The sequence below is a fragment of the Triturus cristatus genome, chromosome 9, assembly GCF_964204655.1.
Source record: "Triturus cristatus chromosome 9, aTriCri1.1, whole genome shotgun sequence".
Lineage (NCBI taxonomy): Eukaryota > Metazoa > Chordata > Amphibia > Caudata > Salamandridae > Triturus > Triturus cristatus.
The window spans coordinates 1,160,078,985-1,160,096,534 of NC_140592.1; the positions used below are offsets into that span (position 1 = coordinate 1,160,078,985).

General features: G+C 57.6%; 1 protein-coding gene across 2 annotated transcripts in view; it reads left to right on the top strand.

Moving 5' to 3' along the window:
* The first annotated feature begins 14,981 nt into the window (after positions 1-14,981).
* Positions 14,982-17,550, top strand: part of SRSF5 (serine and arginine rich splicing factor 5) — a 29,553-nt gene continuing 26,984 nt past the window's right edge. For both annotated transcript variants that reach the window (XM_085627131.1, XM_085627132.1), the window contains exons 1-2: positions 14,982-15,145; positions 16,191-16,329. In XM_085627131.1, coding sequence (XP_085483257.1) covers positions 16,204-16,329 — 126 coding nt within the window. In that variant the 5' untranslated portion in view covers positions 14,982-15,145; positions 16,191-16,203. The remainder of the gene's footprint in view (positions 15,146-16,190; positions 16,330-17,550) is intronic.

Genomic DNA, 17,550 nt, shown 5'->3' on the forward strand with positions numbered 1-17,550 from the left:
TCCCTCTTTCTGTTTCTAATTTCTTCTGGCAAATGCGCATGCGCGGACACCCGCGCATGCGCATTTCTCGCGAGAAATGCGCATGCGCGGGCGTCCGCGCATGCGCATTTGCCAGAAGAAATTAGAAACTGAAAGAGGGAGCCCCGGAGACGCCGCGCTTACGGGTAAGTCGACTTACTTTACTTTATTTTTCATTGCTTATATTATTTAAAAGAATGGCGGGTGGGAGGTGGGTGGCACGTAGTGGGGCTACGCGAAGCGCGTAGTGTGCGTAGATTTGGGCACACTACGTGCTGCTTCACGTAGCCCCACTACGCCCACTACGCCCACCCTTAGGGAAAACCCAAAACTATTGCGCTGGTCCATCTCCCTGCAGGGAATGGACTTCACCGTGGAGCACCGACCGGGCCAAGACCACGCCAACGCAGATGGCCTGTCCCGCTTCTTCCGCCTCGACGAGGAGAGTCCCCAAGGAGATGGGTGACTCTCCCCGCCTTCAGCTGGGGGGGACGCATGTTGGACAGGCCACACGAAGGGCTCGCTCCCTCCCCGCATGACAGGGCCCAAGCCCCGGCCCCCCAGGCGCGACCCACGAGAATCACCCGCACCCCGTCTCCCGACGGAACTCCTGCCCTCGGACCTCCATGCATCACGGGCCCAAGCCACCACCGGCTCCCTCGGCCGGGTCAAGCCGCCATCTTGGGCCCTGCGCCACGAGGCCGCATGGCCTCCCCCCGACCCTAACCCTGGGCCTGGCCGGCCCCGACATCCCGGCACCACCATCCACCCAGGAGGTGAGCGGACCACTTGGCAGGTCAATGGGAGAACGAAGCGCCAAGGACTCTCCCCCGCCAGGTGACGATCGCCTCCAGCTCCCCCAGGCACCGGCTCCACCTCCCGCTGAGTGTCTGGACACCTTCATCCCGGACCCTCCGACCTCCAAGTGCGAGGGTCCGGACATCAAAGGGCACCTGCCCTATAACTGGAGCAGCTCTGGAGCAGGAAGGCAGTTGTATCCTGGAGTCGAGAGACACCGAGAGAACTCAGCCTTGACGGACTACTGGCGCTGCCGTAGCCCTATCTTGTGAACTATCGACCTGCCTGCTGGCGCTGCCGCGGCCTTCTGCAACATCCATCCTCGTCGGGACCTGCTGGCGCTGCCGCGGCCCGTTGTAACGACCATCTTCACCGGGACCTGCTGGCGCTGCCGCGGACCGTACATCGACCATCTTCACTGGGACCTGCTGGCGCTGCCGCGGACCGTGTATCGACCATCTTCACTGGGACCTGCTGGCGCTGCCGCGGCCCGTACCAGCTAGACCACCAAGCTCAAGGATTGTGAGCTACCCACCATACCACCTCAACTACCAGACTGGTAACCAGACTATCCCGCTACCCCCTTTTCCCATCTTGAGAGACTTGAATCGAGGGGACCCCTGAGTCCAGACCTCCTTGTACCTTTTCATCGTACCTTAAGAAGTGCTTATAAAGAACGCTAACGCATCTCCTTGTGTGGTGTCTGTCTGTGGGGGGGAAGTTATTTATCTGTACGATCGCTGGAGACGGCTCTCCCCGGAGACCTCTCCCCTTGTCCTCGGCCGACCCTCCCGGTCCGTCTAACAGAAGGACTGTCCCGCTACCCCCGTTCCCCACGACTGAATTGTGGTACGTTGTGCCACTGCTGTACTATTTGCCTTTTGGGTCATAAAGATCCCTGAAATCATCGATAAAAGAACTTATCGTCCTACAAAGAATACGTGTGGTGTCCCTCTGTTCACAGTGCAGCTCAGGGTGTGCGCGCCTGGTTCGGCTTACTTGGGAGAGGTGGGTCAAAGGGGTGGGCAAGACGTGCATCGAACCCCCCTCCGGCGAACGCCTTTCCAACATTTGGTGGCAGACGACGGGATCCGAGCCGACACCGAAGGAGAGCGTGCAGTAAACGACTGACGCACTACCAAACAGAAATGGAAGGAGAAACCTCCCTGGGTGCCACAGGTACCGAAATAAGCTCACCGTTCCGAGAAGATCAATTGGACTATTACACGCATAGAGAACTAAAACAGTTTTGCAAAGACCTTGGCATCGCTACCACCGGACTGAGCACAAAGGAAGACTACCAGAAAGTACTGAAAGCCTGGGTCGAGACGGGGGCGCCCCCGACCCAAACGGAAAGAGACTCTACCCATGAACAAACAAGCACCCCGGCGAGAAACAACGGGCCAGAGGGGAACCTGTCCGCCGAGGAACTAGCGGACCGAGAGAGAAGCCGCAACCACGAACTGGAACTGGCAAAACTAAAAATCGAGGGAGAGATAAAACTGGCAGAGAAGAAGTTAGCCGTCGAGCAGTTACGGCTACAAGGGGAACTCGAAGAGAAGAGACTCCAAAGGGAGCACGACGAAAAGAAACTCCAGCTAGAACATGAACGCGGCCTGAAGGAAATTGAGTGGCGGGCTAGACACGAAAAGTCACAGCCGCCCGGGAATCCCCAGCCCGCTCCCGCCGGGGAAACCAAAGTCCACATCCCCAAGGATGTGGTCAAGGAGTATTATAAGAATGATGATATCCGGCAGTGGTTTAAAGCCTACGAAGTCGCCATGACCTCTCACCGAGTCCCGCAGAAGGATTGGGGGGCTGGCCTATGGGGCCGGTTCTTAAGCGAAGGAAGAGACACTCTGCTCGATCTGCCCTCCGCGGTCATGAACTCCTACAGCCACATGAAGGAAGCCCTCGTGGGCCGGTACGGATTCACCCCCGAAATGTACCGACAACGGTTCCGAGATTGCAAAAAGATACCGGGCACCACGTGGGTCGAATACGTGAACTTTTACAGCCGAGCTCTGGACGGATGGATCAAGGGCAGCAAGGTCTCCACCTTCGAAGAACTGTTCGATCTGATCGCCTGGGAACATTTAGCGGCCAATTGATTTATAGAACTGCGCCAGCATCTCCTAGACAGTAAACTCACCGACCCTCGGAAGCTGGCCGCTGAGGCTGATCGTTGGGTGAACACCCGGGCCACCCGGGGCCCCGTGGGGGACTACGGCCGCAACAGTCAGGGTGCCCCCCGCCAGAGGGGCGGAGGGAACCACGGCCGACCAAGAGACTTTGCCGGGGGGTCCTCCACCAGCCCCCCCAGCAGCCCACCAACGGCGGGTTCGGCCCAGTCTCCAGCCAGCACCGGAGCCCCAGGACGACCAGGTCCACGAGCTAGGATCACCTGCTTCCGCTGCCAGCAGCCCGGACACTTCGCCAATGACCCCCAGTGTCCCCAGTATCAGCGAACCACAACGACCAACCCCACGACCCGGCAGATGGCCTCCGTGGCTCTGGGGGAAGAAATGGAAGACTCCGAGGAATGGGAACCGGCCGCCATGGCCCTGGTCTCCCTTGGGGATCGAGAAATGGTCCCCGGGACACCCTTGCCCGCCAACACAGAGAAATACCGACAGCAGGTGACTATCAACGGCCACCGAGTCGAGGGCCTTCGCGACACCGGGGCGAGTGTCACCGCGGTCCACCGCAGCCTGATTGCAGAAGACCAGATCCTAGCCGGGGCCCTCTGCCCGGTCGTATCCTCCGACAATTCTGAGAGCCTCTGCCAGATGGCCCTGGTGCCCTTCGAGTGGGGAGGGGTCTCCGGAGAACTGAAGGTAGCGGTCCGGACCTCGCAGCCCGTAGACTGCCTCCTGGGCAACGACCTGGAAAACTCCCCGTGGGGGCAGGTGGAACGAAGAGCCCACCTAGAGATGATGGGCCTACCGGAGTGGGTCTGCGCCACCACGCGCTCCATGACCGCACGAGTGGCCCCCTCCAAGGGCGGTGAAGCCCTCTTGCCGAACACTTTCCCCGAGAACAGGGACCCCCTACCAGACGCAGACAACCCTCCTTCCGAGGAAGTAGGAGACACTAACCCAGGGGAAGGACCGGAACCTTCCGCCCCAGAGGCCCCGATGGAACCCGAAGAACTGCCCGAGTTGGCCCAGTGGCACTGCGAAGGGGGGCCCTCCCGCGAAGAGTTCTGCCAGGAACAGACCACTTGCCCCTCCCTCGAGGGACTTAGACAACAAGCCGAAGCCCAGGTCGCCGGTGATCAAACCGGAACCCATTGGGTTTATTGGGACAATGGCCTCCTCTACAGCGAGCAAAAGTCCGCCGAGCTATGCGCAGCACGAGTACTGGTGGTACCCCTGCGGTTCCGGAGCCTCCTCCTGGGCCTGGCCCACGATGTACCCTTGGCAGGACACTTAGGCCAAGACAAGACATACCAGCGATTGGTGACCCACTTCTATTGGCCCAAGATGCGAGCGAATGTAGAAACACACTGCAAGTCCTGCCTCACGTGCCAGGGCAGTGGGAAGAGTGGCGGAAAACGCAAAGCTCCCTTACAACCGTTCCCCGTTGTAAGTACCCCGTTCGAGCGGGTCGGCATCGACATCGTGGGACCCCTGGATCCGAAGACCGCCCAGGGCCACAGATTCATCCTCGTCCTGGTGGACCATGCCACCCGCTACCCCGAGGCCATCCCCCTCCGCACCGTGACGGCTCCCGTGGTGGGCCGGGCTCTCATGGGGATCTTCTCCCGGGTCGGATTTCCCCGCGAGGTTGTGAGTGATCGCGGCACGAACTTTATATCCCGCTACATGAAGTCCCAGTGGCAGCAGTGCGGAGTCACGTATAAATTCACGACCCCCTACCACCCCCAGGGCAACGGCCTGGTGGAACGCTTCAACCGAACTCTGAAGGGAATGATCCTGGGCCTCGAAGAGCCCCTGCGCCGGAAATGGGACGTCCTCCTCCCTTGCCTCCTGTTCGCGTACCGGGAGGTTCCCCAAAAGTCTCTGGGGTTCAGCCCCTTCGAACTGCTGTACGGACATCCCGTTCGGGGGCCCCTAAGCCTGGTCAAAGAGGGCTGGGAGACAAGCCCTCGGGGAACACCCCCAGATGTGTTCCGCTACATCCTGGCGCTCCGCAACCAGACGAGGAAGTTTAGGGAACTTGCAGAGGCTAACCTCGAGGCCAGCCAAGAATAAATGAAGCGCTGGTATGACCAGAACGCAACCTTGGTCGAGTTCCAGCCGGGCCAGCAGGTTTGGGTCATGGCTCCGGTGAGACCCTGCGCCCTACAAGACAAATGGACTGGTCCATTCAAGGTGGTCGAACGGAAGAGCCAGGTCACGTATCTGGTCGACGTACAATCCCCACGGAACCCCCTCCGGGTCCTCCACGTAAACCGTCTCAAGCCCCACTTCGTAAGGACAGAACTGAGTTTGCTACTGGCCACCGATGAGGGGGCAGAAGAGGACACTGAACCCCTGCCCGATCTCCTGTACACAAAAGAACTGGACGGTTCCGTGGAGGGTGTGAAACTGTCGGACACCCTCACTCCCCAGCAGGCCGACGACTGCCGCCAGCTGCTCGGACAATTCGCAGACCTTTTCTCCCTCATTCCAAGGGTGACCGACTGGTGTGTCCACGACGTAGACACCGGCGACTGCCCGCCTGTGAGACACAGAGCCTACCGGGTGCCTGACCGGGTCCGCACCTGCATCAAGACCGAGGTACAGAAAATGCTCAACCTGGGGGTCATCGAGCCCTCCGACAGCCCCTGGGCCAGCCCAGTGGTTCTGGTCCCGAAGGCTGCCTCCCCAGGGGTCGCCCCCGAACTAAGATTCTGTGTAGACTATCGGGGGCTCAATGCGGTCACCCGCGCAGACGCTCACCCTATTCCCCGAGCCGACGAGCTCATCGACCGCCTGGGGGCCGCCCAGTTCCTCAGCACTTTCGACCTGACCTGCGGGTACTGGCAGATCGCTCTCACGGAAGGAGCGAGAGAGCGCTCTGCCTTCTCCACGCCAGATGGCCACTACCGCTTCAGGGTCATGCCGTTCGGGATGAAAAACGCCCCAGCCACGTTCCAGCGGTTGGTGAACAAGGTCCTGGCCGGACTCGAGGAGTTCAGCGCAGCGTACCTTGACGACATCGCCGTATTCAGCTCTCAATGGCACGAGCATCTCCAGCACCTCCGATGAGTACTGATGGCCCTGCGCCAAGCGGGCCTGACAGTGAAAGCCAACAAATGCCAGCTCGGACAAGGCTCCGTGGTCTACCTGGGGCATCAGGTGGGCAGCGGCCAGGTCGCCCCTCTCCAGCCGAAGATCGATGCCATCAAGTCCTGGGAGCCCCCCACCACGCAGACAGAGGTTCGGGCCTTCCTGGGCCTTACGGGGTACTACCGGAGGTTCATTAAAAGTTATGGTAGTATCGCAGGGCCCCTCACAGAGTTGACCTCCAAAAAACTTCAGCAGAAGGTGCAGTGGACCCCCCAGTGCCAGCAGGCATTCGACGCCTTGAAAACCGCCATGTGCACCGCTCCCGTACTCAAGGCCCCCGACTACTCCCGAGAGTTCGTGGTCCAGACCGATGCATCCGAACATGGCATCGGGGCCGTGCTCTCGCAGTTCGACGACAAGGGCATTGATCAGCCCATAGCCTTCATCAGCCGAAGGCTGCTGCCGAGAGAGCAGCGTTGGAGCACTATAGAGCGAGAGGCCTTTGCCGTAGTCTGGGCCCTCAAGAAGCTGCGGCCCTACTTGTTCGGAACCCATTTTCGAGTACAGACGGACCACCGGCCCTTGCAGTGGCTAATGCGGATGAGGGGGGAGAACCCCAAGCTACTACGATGGTCCATCTCTCTCCAAGGGATGGACTTCACTGTCGAACATCGCCCCGGGACGGATCATGCCAACGCCGACGGCCTGTCCCGGTTCTTCCGCTTCGGCGAGGAGAACCCCCCAGTGGATGGGTAGTTCTCCCCGCCTTTCAGCTGGGGGGGGACGCGTGTGAGACCGGCCTCACGGCGTGGCCATCTCCATCATCCCGCCAACCTGCAACCACCCTCAAGACCCGACATCCCCGACTCCGGCCGCCCCAGCCACCCCCGATCCACGGGCCGGCCAGAGACCTGACAGACTCAACACCCTACCACGCATGCCCAACCGAGGGAGCGGGAACCCTCGAGCCAGACCCAGAGGCGCCAGCCCAGTCACACCTCGGGTCGCCTTCCCCGGGAGGACTCAATCGGCCACTAGGCCCCTGGGGAGCAGGCGCCTCCCCTACCGAGCGTCTGGGGTCCCTCCCAGACCCACCTGAAAAGACCAAGAAGTGAGCGGCAGGAAACCCCGCCGAACCCCCTCCGTCATGCCAGTCCCCCCTCTGCGAGCACTCCGGACTTCAAAGAACCAGCGGAGTATAACAAGGGGTGCCGGAGGAACAAGGGGAGAGAAGACCTGGAACCATCTGAGCCTGCTGACGCGGTCGCGGCTCCTGAACGCTGAAATCACCTGGGCCTGCTGAGTGACTCGCGGCCTCTTGCTATTGAACCATCTGAGCCCTGCGGACGAGGTCGCGGCTCCCGAACCCTGAACCACCTAGGCCTGCTGAGCGACTCGCGGCCCCCAGCATTGAACCATCTAGGCCTGCTGAGCGACTCGCGGCCCCCAGCATTGAACCATCTGAGCCTGCTGACGGAATCGCGGCTCCTGAACTCCGACCACCTGTGCCTGCTGAGAGACTCGCGGCGCTCCCCTTGAGGACGACTCGATAAGAGATCGCCCAGAGACACGACACCCTCCAGCTCGAGGATTGTGAGCTTCCGCAGGGTATTTCGCAGAGACACTATCTTGAAGGACTGTCCCGCTACCCCCGTTCCCCACGACTGAATTGTGGTACGTTGTGCCACTGCTGTACTATTTGCCTTTTGGGTCATAAAGATCCCTGAAATCATCGATAAAAGAACTTATCGTCCTACAAAGAATACGTGTGGTGTCCCTCTGTTCACAGTGCAGCTCAGGGTGTGCGCGCCTGGTTCGGCTTACTTGGGAGAGGTGGGTCAAAGGGGTGGGCAAGACGTGCATCGAACCCCCCCTCCGGCGAACACCTTTCCAACAGCCACTGCAAGGGCCGGTGGTCCGTCTGTACTCGAAAATGGGTTCCGAACAAGTAGGGCCGCAGTTTCTTGAGGGCCCAGACTACGGCAAAGGCCTCTCGCTCTATAGTGCTCAAACGCTGCTCTCTCGGCAGCAGCCTTCGGCTGATGAAGGCTATGGGCTGATCAATGCCCTTGTCGTCGAACTGCGAGAGCACGGCCCTGATGCCATGTTCTGATGCGTCGGTCTGGACCACGAACTCTCGGGAGTAGTCGGGGGCCTTGAGTACGGGAGCGGTGCACATGGCGGTTTTCAAGGCGTCGAACGCCTGCTGGCACTGGGGGGTCCACTGCACCTTCTGCGGAAGCTTTTTGGAGGTCAACTCTGTGAGGGGCCCTGCGATACTACCATAATTTTTAATGAACCTCCGGTAGTACCCCGTAAGGCCCAGGAAGGCCCGAACCTCTGTCTGCGTGGTGGGGGGCTCCCAGGACTTGATGGCATCGATCTTCGGCTGGAGAGGGGCGACCTGGCCGCTGCCCACCTGATGCCCCAGGTAGACCACGGAGCCTTGTCCGAGCTGGCATTTGCTGGCTTTTACTGTCAGGCCCGCTTGGCGCAGGGCCATTAGTACTTGTCGGAGGTGCTGGAGATGCTCGTGCCATTGAGAGCTGAATACGGCGATGTCGTCAAGGTACGCTGCGCTGAACTCCTCGAGTCCGGCCAGGACCTTGTTCACCAACCGCTGGAACGTGGCTGGGGCGTTTTTCATTCCGAACGGCATGACCCTGAAGCGGTAGTGGCCATCTGGCGTGGAGAAGGCAGAGCGCTCCTTCGCCCCTTCCGTGAGAGCGATCTGCCAGTACCCGCAGGTCAGGTCGAAAGTGCTGAGGAACTGGGCGGCCCCCAGGCGGTCGATGAGCTCGTCGGCTCGGGGAATAGGGTGAGCGTCTGCGCGGGTGACCGCATTGAGCCCCGATAGTCTACACAGAATCTTAGTTCGGGGCGACCCCTGGGGAGGCAGCCTTCGGGACCAGAACCACCGGGCTGGCCCAGGGGCTGTCGGAGGGCTCGATGACCCCTAGGTTGAGCATTTTCTGTACCTCGGTCTTGATGCAGGTGCGGACCCGGTCAGGCACCCGGTAGGCTCGGTGTCTCACAGGCGGGCAGTCGCCGGTGTCCACGTCGTGGACACACCAGTCGGTCACCCTTGGAATGAGGGAGAAAAGGTCTGCGAATTGTCCGAGCAGCTGGCGGCAGTCGTCGGCCTGCTGGGGAGTGAGGGTGTCCGACAGTTTCACACCCTCCACGGAACCGTCCACTTCTTTTGTGCACAGGAGATCGGGCAGGGGTTCAGTGTCCTCCTCTGCCCCCTCATTGGTGGCCAGTAGCAAACTCAGTTCTGTCCTTACGAAGTGGGGCTTGAGACGGTTTACGTGGAGGACCCGGAGGGGGTTCCGTGGGGATTGTACGTCGACCAGATACGTGACCTGGCTCTTCCGTTCGACCACCTTGAATGGACCAGTCCATTTGTCTTGTAGGGCGCAGGGTCTCACCGGAGCCATGACCCAAACCTGCTGGCCCGGCTGGAACTCGACCAAGGTTGCGTTCTGGTCATACCAGCGCTTCATTTCTTCTTGGCTGGCCTCGAGGTTAGCCTCTGCAAGTTCCCTAAACTTCCTCGTCTGGTTGCGGAGCGCCAGGATGTAGCGGAACACATCTGGGGGTGTCCCCCGGGGGCTTGTCTCCCAGCCCTCTTTGACCAGGCTTAGGGGCCCTCGAACGGGATGTCCGTACAGCAGTTCGAAGGGGCTGAACCCCAGAGACTTTTGGGGAACCTCCCGGTACGCGAACAGGAGGCAAGGGAGGAGGACGTCCCATTTCCGGCGCAGGGGCTCTTCGAGGCCCAGGATCATTCCCTTCAGAGTTCGGTTGAAGCGTTCCACCAGGCCGTTGCCCTGGGGGTGGTAGGGGGTCGTGAATTTATACGTGACTCCGCACTGCTGCCACAGGGACTTCATGTAGCGGGATATAAAGTTCGTGCCGCGATCACTCACAACCTCGCGGGGAAATCCGACCCGGGAGAAGATCCCCATGAGAGCCCGGCCCACCACGGGAGCCGTCACGGTGCGGAGGGGGATGGCCTCGGGGTAGCGGGTGGCATGGTCCACCAGGACGAGGATGAATCTGTGGCCCTGGGCGGTCTTCGGATCCACGGGTCCCACGATGTCGATGCCGACCCGCTCGAACGGGGTACTTACAACGGGGAACGGTTGTAAGGGAGCTTTGCGTTTTCCGCCACTCTTCCCACTGCCCTGGCACGTGAGGCAGGACTTGCAGTGTGTTTCTACATTCGCTCGCATCTTGGGCCAATAGAAGTGGGTCACCAATCGCTGGTATGTCTTGTCTTGGCCTAAGTGTCCTGCCAAGGGTACATCGTGGGCCAGGCCCAGGAGGAGGCTCCGGAACCGCAGGGGTACCACCAGTACTCGTGCTGCGCCTAGCTCGGTGGACTTTTGCTCGCTGTAGAGGAGGCCATTGTCCCAATAAACCCAATGGGTTCCGGTTTGATCACCGGCGACCTGGGCTTCGGCTTGTTGTCTAAGTCCCTCGAGGGAGGGGCAAGTGGTCTGTTCCTGGCAGAACTCTTCGCGGGAGGGCCCCCCTTCGCAGTGCCACTGGGCCAACTCGGGCAGTTCTTCGGGTTCCATCGGGGCCTCTGGGGCGGAAGGTTCCGCTCCTTCCCCTGGGTTAGCGTCTCCTTCTTCCTCGGAAGGAGGGTTGTCTGCTTCTGGTAGGGGGTCCCTGTTCTCGGGGAAAGTGTTCGGTAAGAGGGCTTCACCGCCCTTGGAGGGGGCCACTCGTGCGGTCATGGAGCGTGTGGTGGCGCAGACCCATTCCGGTAGGCCCATCATCTCTAGGTGGGCTCTTCGTTCTACCTGCCCCCACGGGGAATTTTCCAGGTCGTTGCCCAGGAGGCAGTCTACGGGCTGCGAGGTCCGAACCGCTACCTTCAGTTCTCCGGAGACCCCTCCCCACTCGAAGGGCACCAGGGCCATCTGGCAGAGGCTCTCAGAATTGTCGGAGGATACGACCGGACAGAGGGCCCCGGCTAGGATCTGGTCTTCGGAAATTAGGCTGTGGTGGACCGCGGTGATACTCGCCCCGGTGTCGCGAAGGCCCTCGACTCGGTGGCCGTTGATAGTCACCTGCTGTCGGTATTTCTCTGTGTTGGCGGGCAAGGGTGTCCCGGGGACCATTTCTCGATCACCAAGGGAGACCAGGGCCATGGCCGCCGGTTCCCATTCCTCGGAGTCTTCTATTTCTTCCCCCAGAGCCACGGAGGCCATCTGCCGGGTCGTGGGGTTGGTCGTTGTGGTTCGCTGATACTGGGGACACTGGGGGTCATTGGCGTAGTGTCCGGGCTGCTGGCAGCGGAAGCAGGTGATCCTAGCTCGTGGACCTGGTCGTCCTGGGGCTCCGGTGCTGGCTGGAGACTGGGCCGAACCCGCCGCTGGTGGGCTGCTGGGGGGGCTGGTGGAGGACCCCCGGCAAAGTCTCTTGGTCGGCCGTGGTTCCCTCCGCCCCTCTGGCGGGGGGGACCCTGACTGTTGCGGCCGTAGTCCCCCACGGGGCCCCGGGTGGCCCGGGTGTTCACCCAACGATCAGCCTCAGCGGCCAGCTTCCGAGGGTCGGTGAGTTTACTGTCTAGGAGATGCTGGCGCAGTTCTATAAAGCAATTGGCCGCTAAATGTTCCCAGGCGATCAGATCGAACAGTTCTTCGAAGGTGGAGACCTTGCTGCCCTTGATCCACCCGTCCAGAGCTCGGCTGTAAAAGTTCACGTATTCGACCCACGTGGTGCCCGGTATCTTTTTGCAATCTCGGAACCGTTGTCGGTACATTTCGGGGGTGAGTCCGTACCGGCCCACGAGGGCTTCCTTCATGTGGCTGTAGGAGTTCATGACCGCGGAGGGCAGATCGAGCAGAGTGTCCCTTCCTTCGCTTAAGAACCGGCCCCATAGGCCAGCCCCCCAATCCTTCTGCGGGACTCGGTGAGAGGTCATGGCGACTTCGTAGGCTTTAAACCACTGCTGGATATCATCGTTCTTATAATACTCCTTGACCACATCCTTGGGGATGTGAACTTTGGTTTCCCCGGCGGGAGCGGGCTGGGGATTCCCGGGCGGCTGTGACTTTTCGTGTCTAGCCCGCCACTCAATTTCCTTCAGGCCGCGTTCATGTTCTAGCTGGAGTTTCTTTTCGTCGTGCTCCCTTTGGAGTCTCTTCTCTTCGAGTTCCCCTTGTAGCCGTAACTGCTCGACGGCTAACTTCTTCTCTGCCAGTTTTATCTCTCCCTCGATTTTTAGTTTTGCCAGTTCCAGTTCGTGGTTGCGGCTTCTCTCTCGGTCCGCTAGTTCCTCGGAGGACAGGTTCCCCTCTGGTCCGTTGTTTCTCGCCGGGGTGCTTGTTTGTTCATGGGTAGAGTCTCTTTCCGTTTGGGTCGGGGGCGCCCCCGTCTCGACCCAGGCTTTCAGTACTTTCTGGTAGTCTTCCTTTGTGCTCAGTCCGGTGGTAGCGATGCCAAGGTCTTTGCAAAACTGTTTTAGTTCTCTATGCGTGTAATAGTCCAATTGATCTTCTCGGAACGGTGAGCTTATTTCGGTACCTGTGGCACCCAGGGAGGTTTCTCCTTCCATTTCTGTTTGGTAGTGCGTCAGTCGTTTACTGCACGCTCTCCTTCGGTGTCGGCTCGGATCCCGTCGTCTGCCACCAAATGTTGGAAAGGCGCCTGCCGGAAGGGGGTTCGATACACGTCTTGCCCACCCCTTCGACCCACCTCTCCCAAGTAAGCCGAACCAGGCGCGCACACCCTGATCTGCACTGTGAACAGAGGGACACCACACGTATTCTTTGTAGGACGATAAGTTCTTTTATCGATGATTTCAGGGATCTTTATGACCCAAAAGGCAAATAGTACAGCAGTGGCACAACGTACCACAAATCAGTCGTGGGGAATGGGGGTAGCGGGACAGTCTTTCAAGATAGTGTCTCTGCGAAATACCCTGCGGAAGCTCACAATCCTCGAGCTGGAGGGTGTCGTGTCTCTGGGCGATCTCTTATCGAGTCGTCCTCAAGGGGAGCGCCGCGAGTCTCTCAGCAGGCACAGGTGGTCGGAGTTCAGGAGCCGCGATTCCGTCCGCAGGGCTCAGATGGTTCAATAGCTGGGGGGCCGCGAGTCACTCAGCAGGCCTAGGTGGATCAGTGTTCGGGAGCCGCGACCTCGTCCGCAGGGCTCAGATGGTTCAATAGCAAGAGGCCGCGAGTCACTCAGCAGGCCCAGGTGACTTCAGCGTTCAGGAGCCGCGACAGCGTCAGCAGGCTCAGATGGTTCCAGGTCTTCTCTGTCCTTGTTCCTCCGGCACCCCTTGTTATACTCCGCTGGTTCTTTGAAGTCCGGAGTGCTCGCAGGGGGGGGACTGGGGTGACGGAGGGGGGTCGGCGGGATTTCCTGCCGCTCACTTCTTTGGTCCTTTCAGGTGGGTCTGGGAGGGACCCCAGACGCTCGGTAGGGGAGGCGCCTGCTCCCCAGGAGCCTGGTGGCCGATTGAGTCCTCCCGGGGAAGGCGACCCGAGGTGTGACCGGGCTGGCGCCTCTGGGTCTGGCTCGAGGGTTCCCGCTCCCTCGGTTGGGCATGCGTGGTAGGGTGTGGAGTCTGTCAGGTCTCTGGCCGGCCCGTGGATCGGGGGTGGCTGGGGCGGCCGGAGTCGGGGATGTCGTGTCTTGAGGATGGTTGCAGGTTGGCGGGATGATGGAGAGGGCAACGCCGTGAGGCCGGTCTCACAGGTGTGCAGCAGTGTGAGGCGTGCAGCAGTGTTTCGTGTAGCAGTGTGAGGCGTGCAGCAGTGTGCGGCGTGCAGCAGTGTGTAATGCAGCAGTGTGTAATGCAGCAGTGTGCACAGCAGTGTGTGGCGTGCGGTAGTGTGTGGCGTGCGGCAGTGTGCGGCGTGCAGCAGTGTGTGGCGTGCAACAGTGTGTGGTGTGCAGCAGTGTGTGGCGTGGTTTGTAAACAACAAGAAAAGCGGACATCAAAGGAAGGGTGGGAGGGAACGAGCATATGGGGTGTGAGTTATAACGAAAGTTAATTGTTGTAAGAGGGGATGCAGGAAGTGAGGCCGAGCGCGCGCTGGCAAAAGCATTCTGCTGCTTTCAAGTCCGATGCCAGATGCCAGCTTCGCGCTTGAATGCCTCACTTGCACTGGCCATAAACCGCATTCCTAAGGTCTTGTGCCCCTTACTAAATCTCTCTGAATGCGTGAGGCTGCGCACGCGCAGGAAGTAGCTGGTGGCAAATGGAATGCGCGTGGTTGTGCGCGTAACCGCCACCCGATCCGCCTGGGAAGACTTTGGGAGCATTTTCTGAAGCCCCTACAGAAGTCTCGCTGGGCGATTGCTTACGCGATAGCCAGGCGAGACCTAAAAAGCATTGGCATAGCCAATAGGTCTCGCCTTTGGGACTTTATAAGTGTTTAACCATGCAACAGTTAATGTTGTTGCACCAAGGATATTGTGCTGCATAACTGAATACTTATAAGGTCCCAAAAGGGAGACCTATTGGCTATGCCAATGCTTGTCAGTCGTTGTAATGTTCTATTTTGTACCACTTTTCTCTTGTAACGTAACTAGCTCTATTGTACAGCGCTCTGACACCTTCGGGTAATGTCCGCGCTTTATAAATATCACTAAATAAATAAATATATAAATAAGAGTACATTTCGCAAATATAGGAGAGGTAAAACTTGGTAACGACGTAGCGCACAAAATAATCGACGTATAAACCTTTTTTTCCTACAGAAAACCTGTATCTAGTTTAATTTTCAATGATTTTTTGTTCCTTCTGTTGTATCTTCATATACACAATTCTCTAATACAAATAGGTTCTAGACAGGGGTATTCTCATTACTACAAGCCCTTCCATTCCAAGATGGCCGCTACCTGGATGGTACGTACACTTCACATGGACACTAGGCTCTTTTCAGACGCTCCGAAAGCGCACATCGCGTGAGACTCTGTTGCATGGCGGAAGCACGTCACGCGCAGTCCTCCATTTTCTGCGGCTGTTGAGTTTTAACTGCGTCATTGAGGAAATAGGTCGCTTGCAAACCCACGTCGGGTTTCAGGGAGAAAACCATATTAGTTTCAGCTAACGCACGCAGGTAAGCTAGCTTAGGCACCTCTTATTTCTTTTTTAAATGTGGTGGAGGGAGCAGCGATTGCCGGCGTGAAAAGGTTTGGAAGAGTACGGCGCTTTCACGAACGCGAAAGCCGTTGGGTTGTGGCTGTTCTTAACGCTTGACGGGCGGGGTCTTGAGAAGGCAGTCCTGGGTTCGTGGTTATGATTTCGAAACAACCCTGAGTGTTAGCTTTTATTTTAAGGTGAGTCTTTATAACGTTGGCGCCCTAGGGCACCGGGCGGCCATAATACGACTTATGGTCGGTGCCAGGAGCATGGTTCGTTAGTGAACGGATCTTTAACCACTGCAAGCTCCGTTATCGTTTGTGAATGGAGGGTTGCGATATTTTCTTTATTTCAGTAGGTAGCGTTGGTGGGCGATGTACCGTACTCGAGCGGGGTGTTTTATTACGATCTCTAAATGGCCTTTGATTTAATTATTTGCCCATTTGATATTCCAACTTATGACAATTGGCTTTTAGCTGGAGGTAGGTTATAGATAAAAACGCTGCTTGTAGGTGTAATTAACCGCACCAAGGCAATCATAACAGGCCATGCGGCGTTTTCTGTTTTTGCTCATAGAGCACCTCTGGTCGCCATTTTGTGCCGCATACTTTCTCTAAACGTCGATGGTGTGCAAGTCTACTGAAATCACTGTTCGCTTAAATTGAGGCATCCTCGATATCAGTATAAAGCGATTATATAGACGACCTACTTCAATTTTAATGCACCACGCTACATTGGTTGTTTTGCACAGCTCTAACAAAGATTGCTTCCCTGTGGTGGTCAGCACATGTACAGCGGTTACACATCTCTTTACAAAGGCCTAGACTGCCGATGGGTTAGTAGCGCGCCCGTCTAAGGAAAGGGCGCCTTTTATTTTTCGACTATTATGGTCTGGAAATGTGGTGTCAGATACCCGTAATCGTCGAGTGGCCGTTTATCCAGCTAAATGTAGGGGGACGCTGCGTGATGCCATAATAAAGTCGCAGGTTGCTTGACTACATCTGCACTTTGGATTTCCACAGGTCCCGCATTGTCATGAGTGGATGTCGTGTTTTCATCGGTAGGCTGAATCCAGCTGCCAGAGAAAAGGACGTCGAACGTTTTTTCAAAGGATATGGACGAATAAGGGATATCGATTTAAAACGAGGCTTTGGTTTTGTGGTAAGTATACGAACACTCGCCTTGCTGTGACATTCACTGTAACCGCGTGTATAAATGCTGACATGTCTCGAAATCAGGACTAACGCGATTCAGAAAGCAACAAGAATAGCATACCAAATCAGGCGTAAATGGTTTCCACTCTATAGCAGAGTAATAGAGGTGGATCACATACACTGCACCAAGATATTTCATTCTTCGGCTCATGTGATACCTCAAGTACTCGAAGTTCTCCCTGCGATGCCCCCCGAAAACGACTTCTTTAAGAAACTGTGTTGGATAGTCACGAGCCCCCCGCCCCCCCCCCCGGGACTTGTAACTGAGCCTCGAAAGTAGCCGCGGTGTGGCAACAACTCCTTCAGCTGCCCGGCGTATTTTTAGGTTTCGGCTAAAATTTTCTATAAATATTTCTTAAAGGCGGCTTAAATCCCTCCCCTTCCTTTCATTGATTCCTGTGCTTGTCACTTAGTTTCCTCCGTATCTATTGGCTGTAGCACACGGTTTCCTCCTGGCTGCATGCATTTCAAGCATGTCTGCTCCAGTTTTGTTTCATTTATTATTACACGAGGCTTGGAGCGCATTGTGCGCCTCAGCCCTGCGCAAACACCTCCTTCCCCGACCTTTTCCACAGCCGAAGCAGGTTGACTGACCTACAAAGTCTAACTGACTTGAGCCCAACACGAGACGCGCTGAGTCGCAAAAGTTTTCAGTGTTTGTTCCCCATCCACAATCCCTTTGAGCCTCCACTGTGCCCCACAGTCTGTTTAAATCGTTGAAGGTGGCTTTTATTAATGGGCTGGCATTGAGACGGCCAGTGTTTTCTTAAGAAGGGGATTGGGGTTTGACTCGTTTTGTTCTTCTGGAAGATCAGAGTGCTGTTCTGAAAGTCACAGACTGGACATCCTAAAAATCATAAACAAGTTGCGTGGACTTATCTGCCGATCAGGAGTTTCCCTGCTGATCAGACCCATCTAAGAGATGCAGGGTGATGGATATAATGCTTGTATTAATCTCAGTCGCTGGCAATCACTCGTGCCACATCCCAATCCACTGTTTTTTGCCCACCGTTCCACCTGAGTTTGAACTCTGCCATATGCTGCTTAGCACAGAATTGTTTTAAATCCTCAGCTAGTTTCCTCTTTCTGTGTGCTTCAGAATGCAGACCACATAGAAAAGGGAAAGAATTGGGAGAATTAAAACACATTTCTTGTTACGCCTACCGTA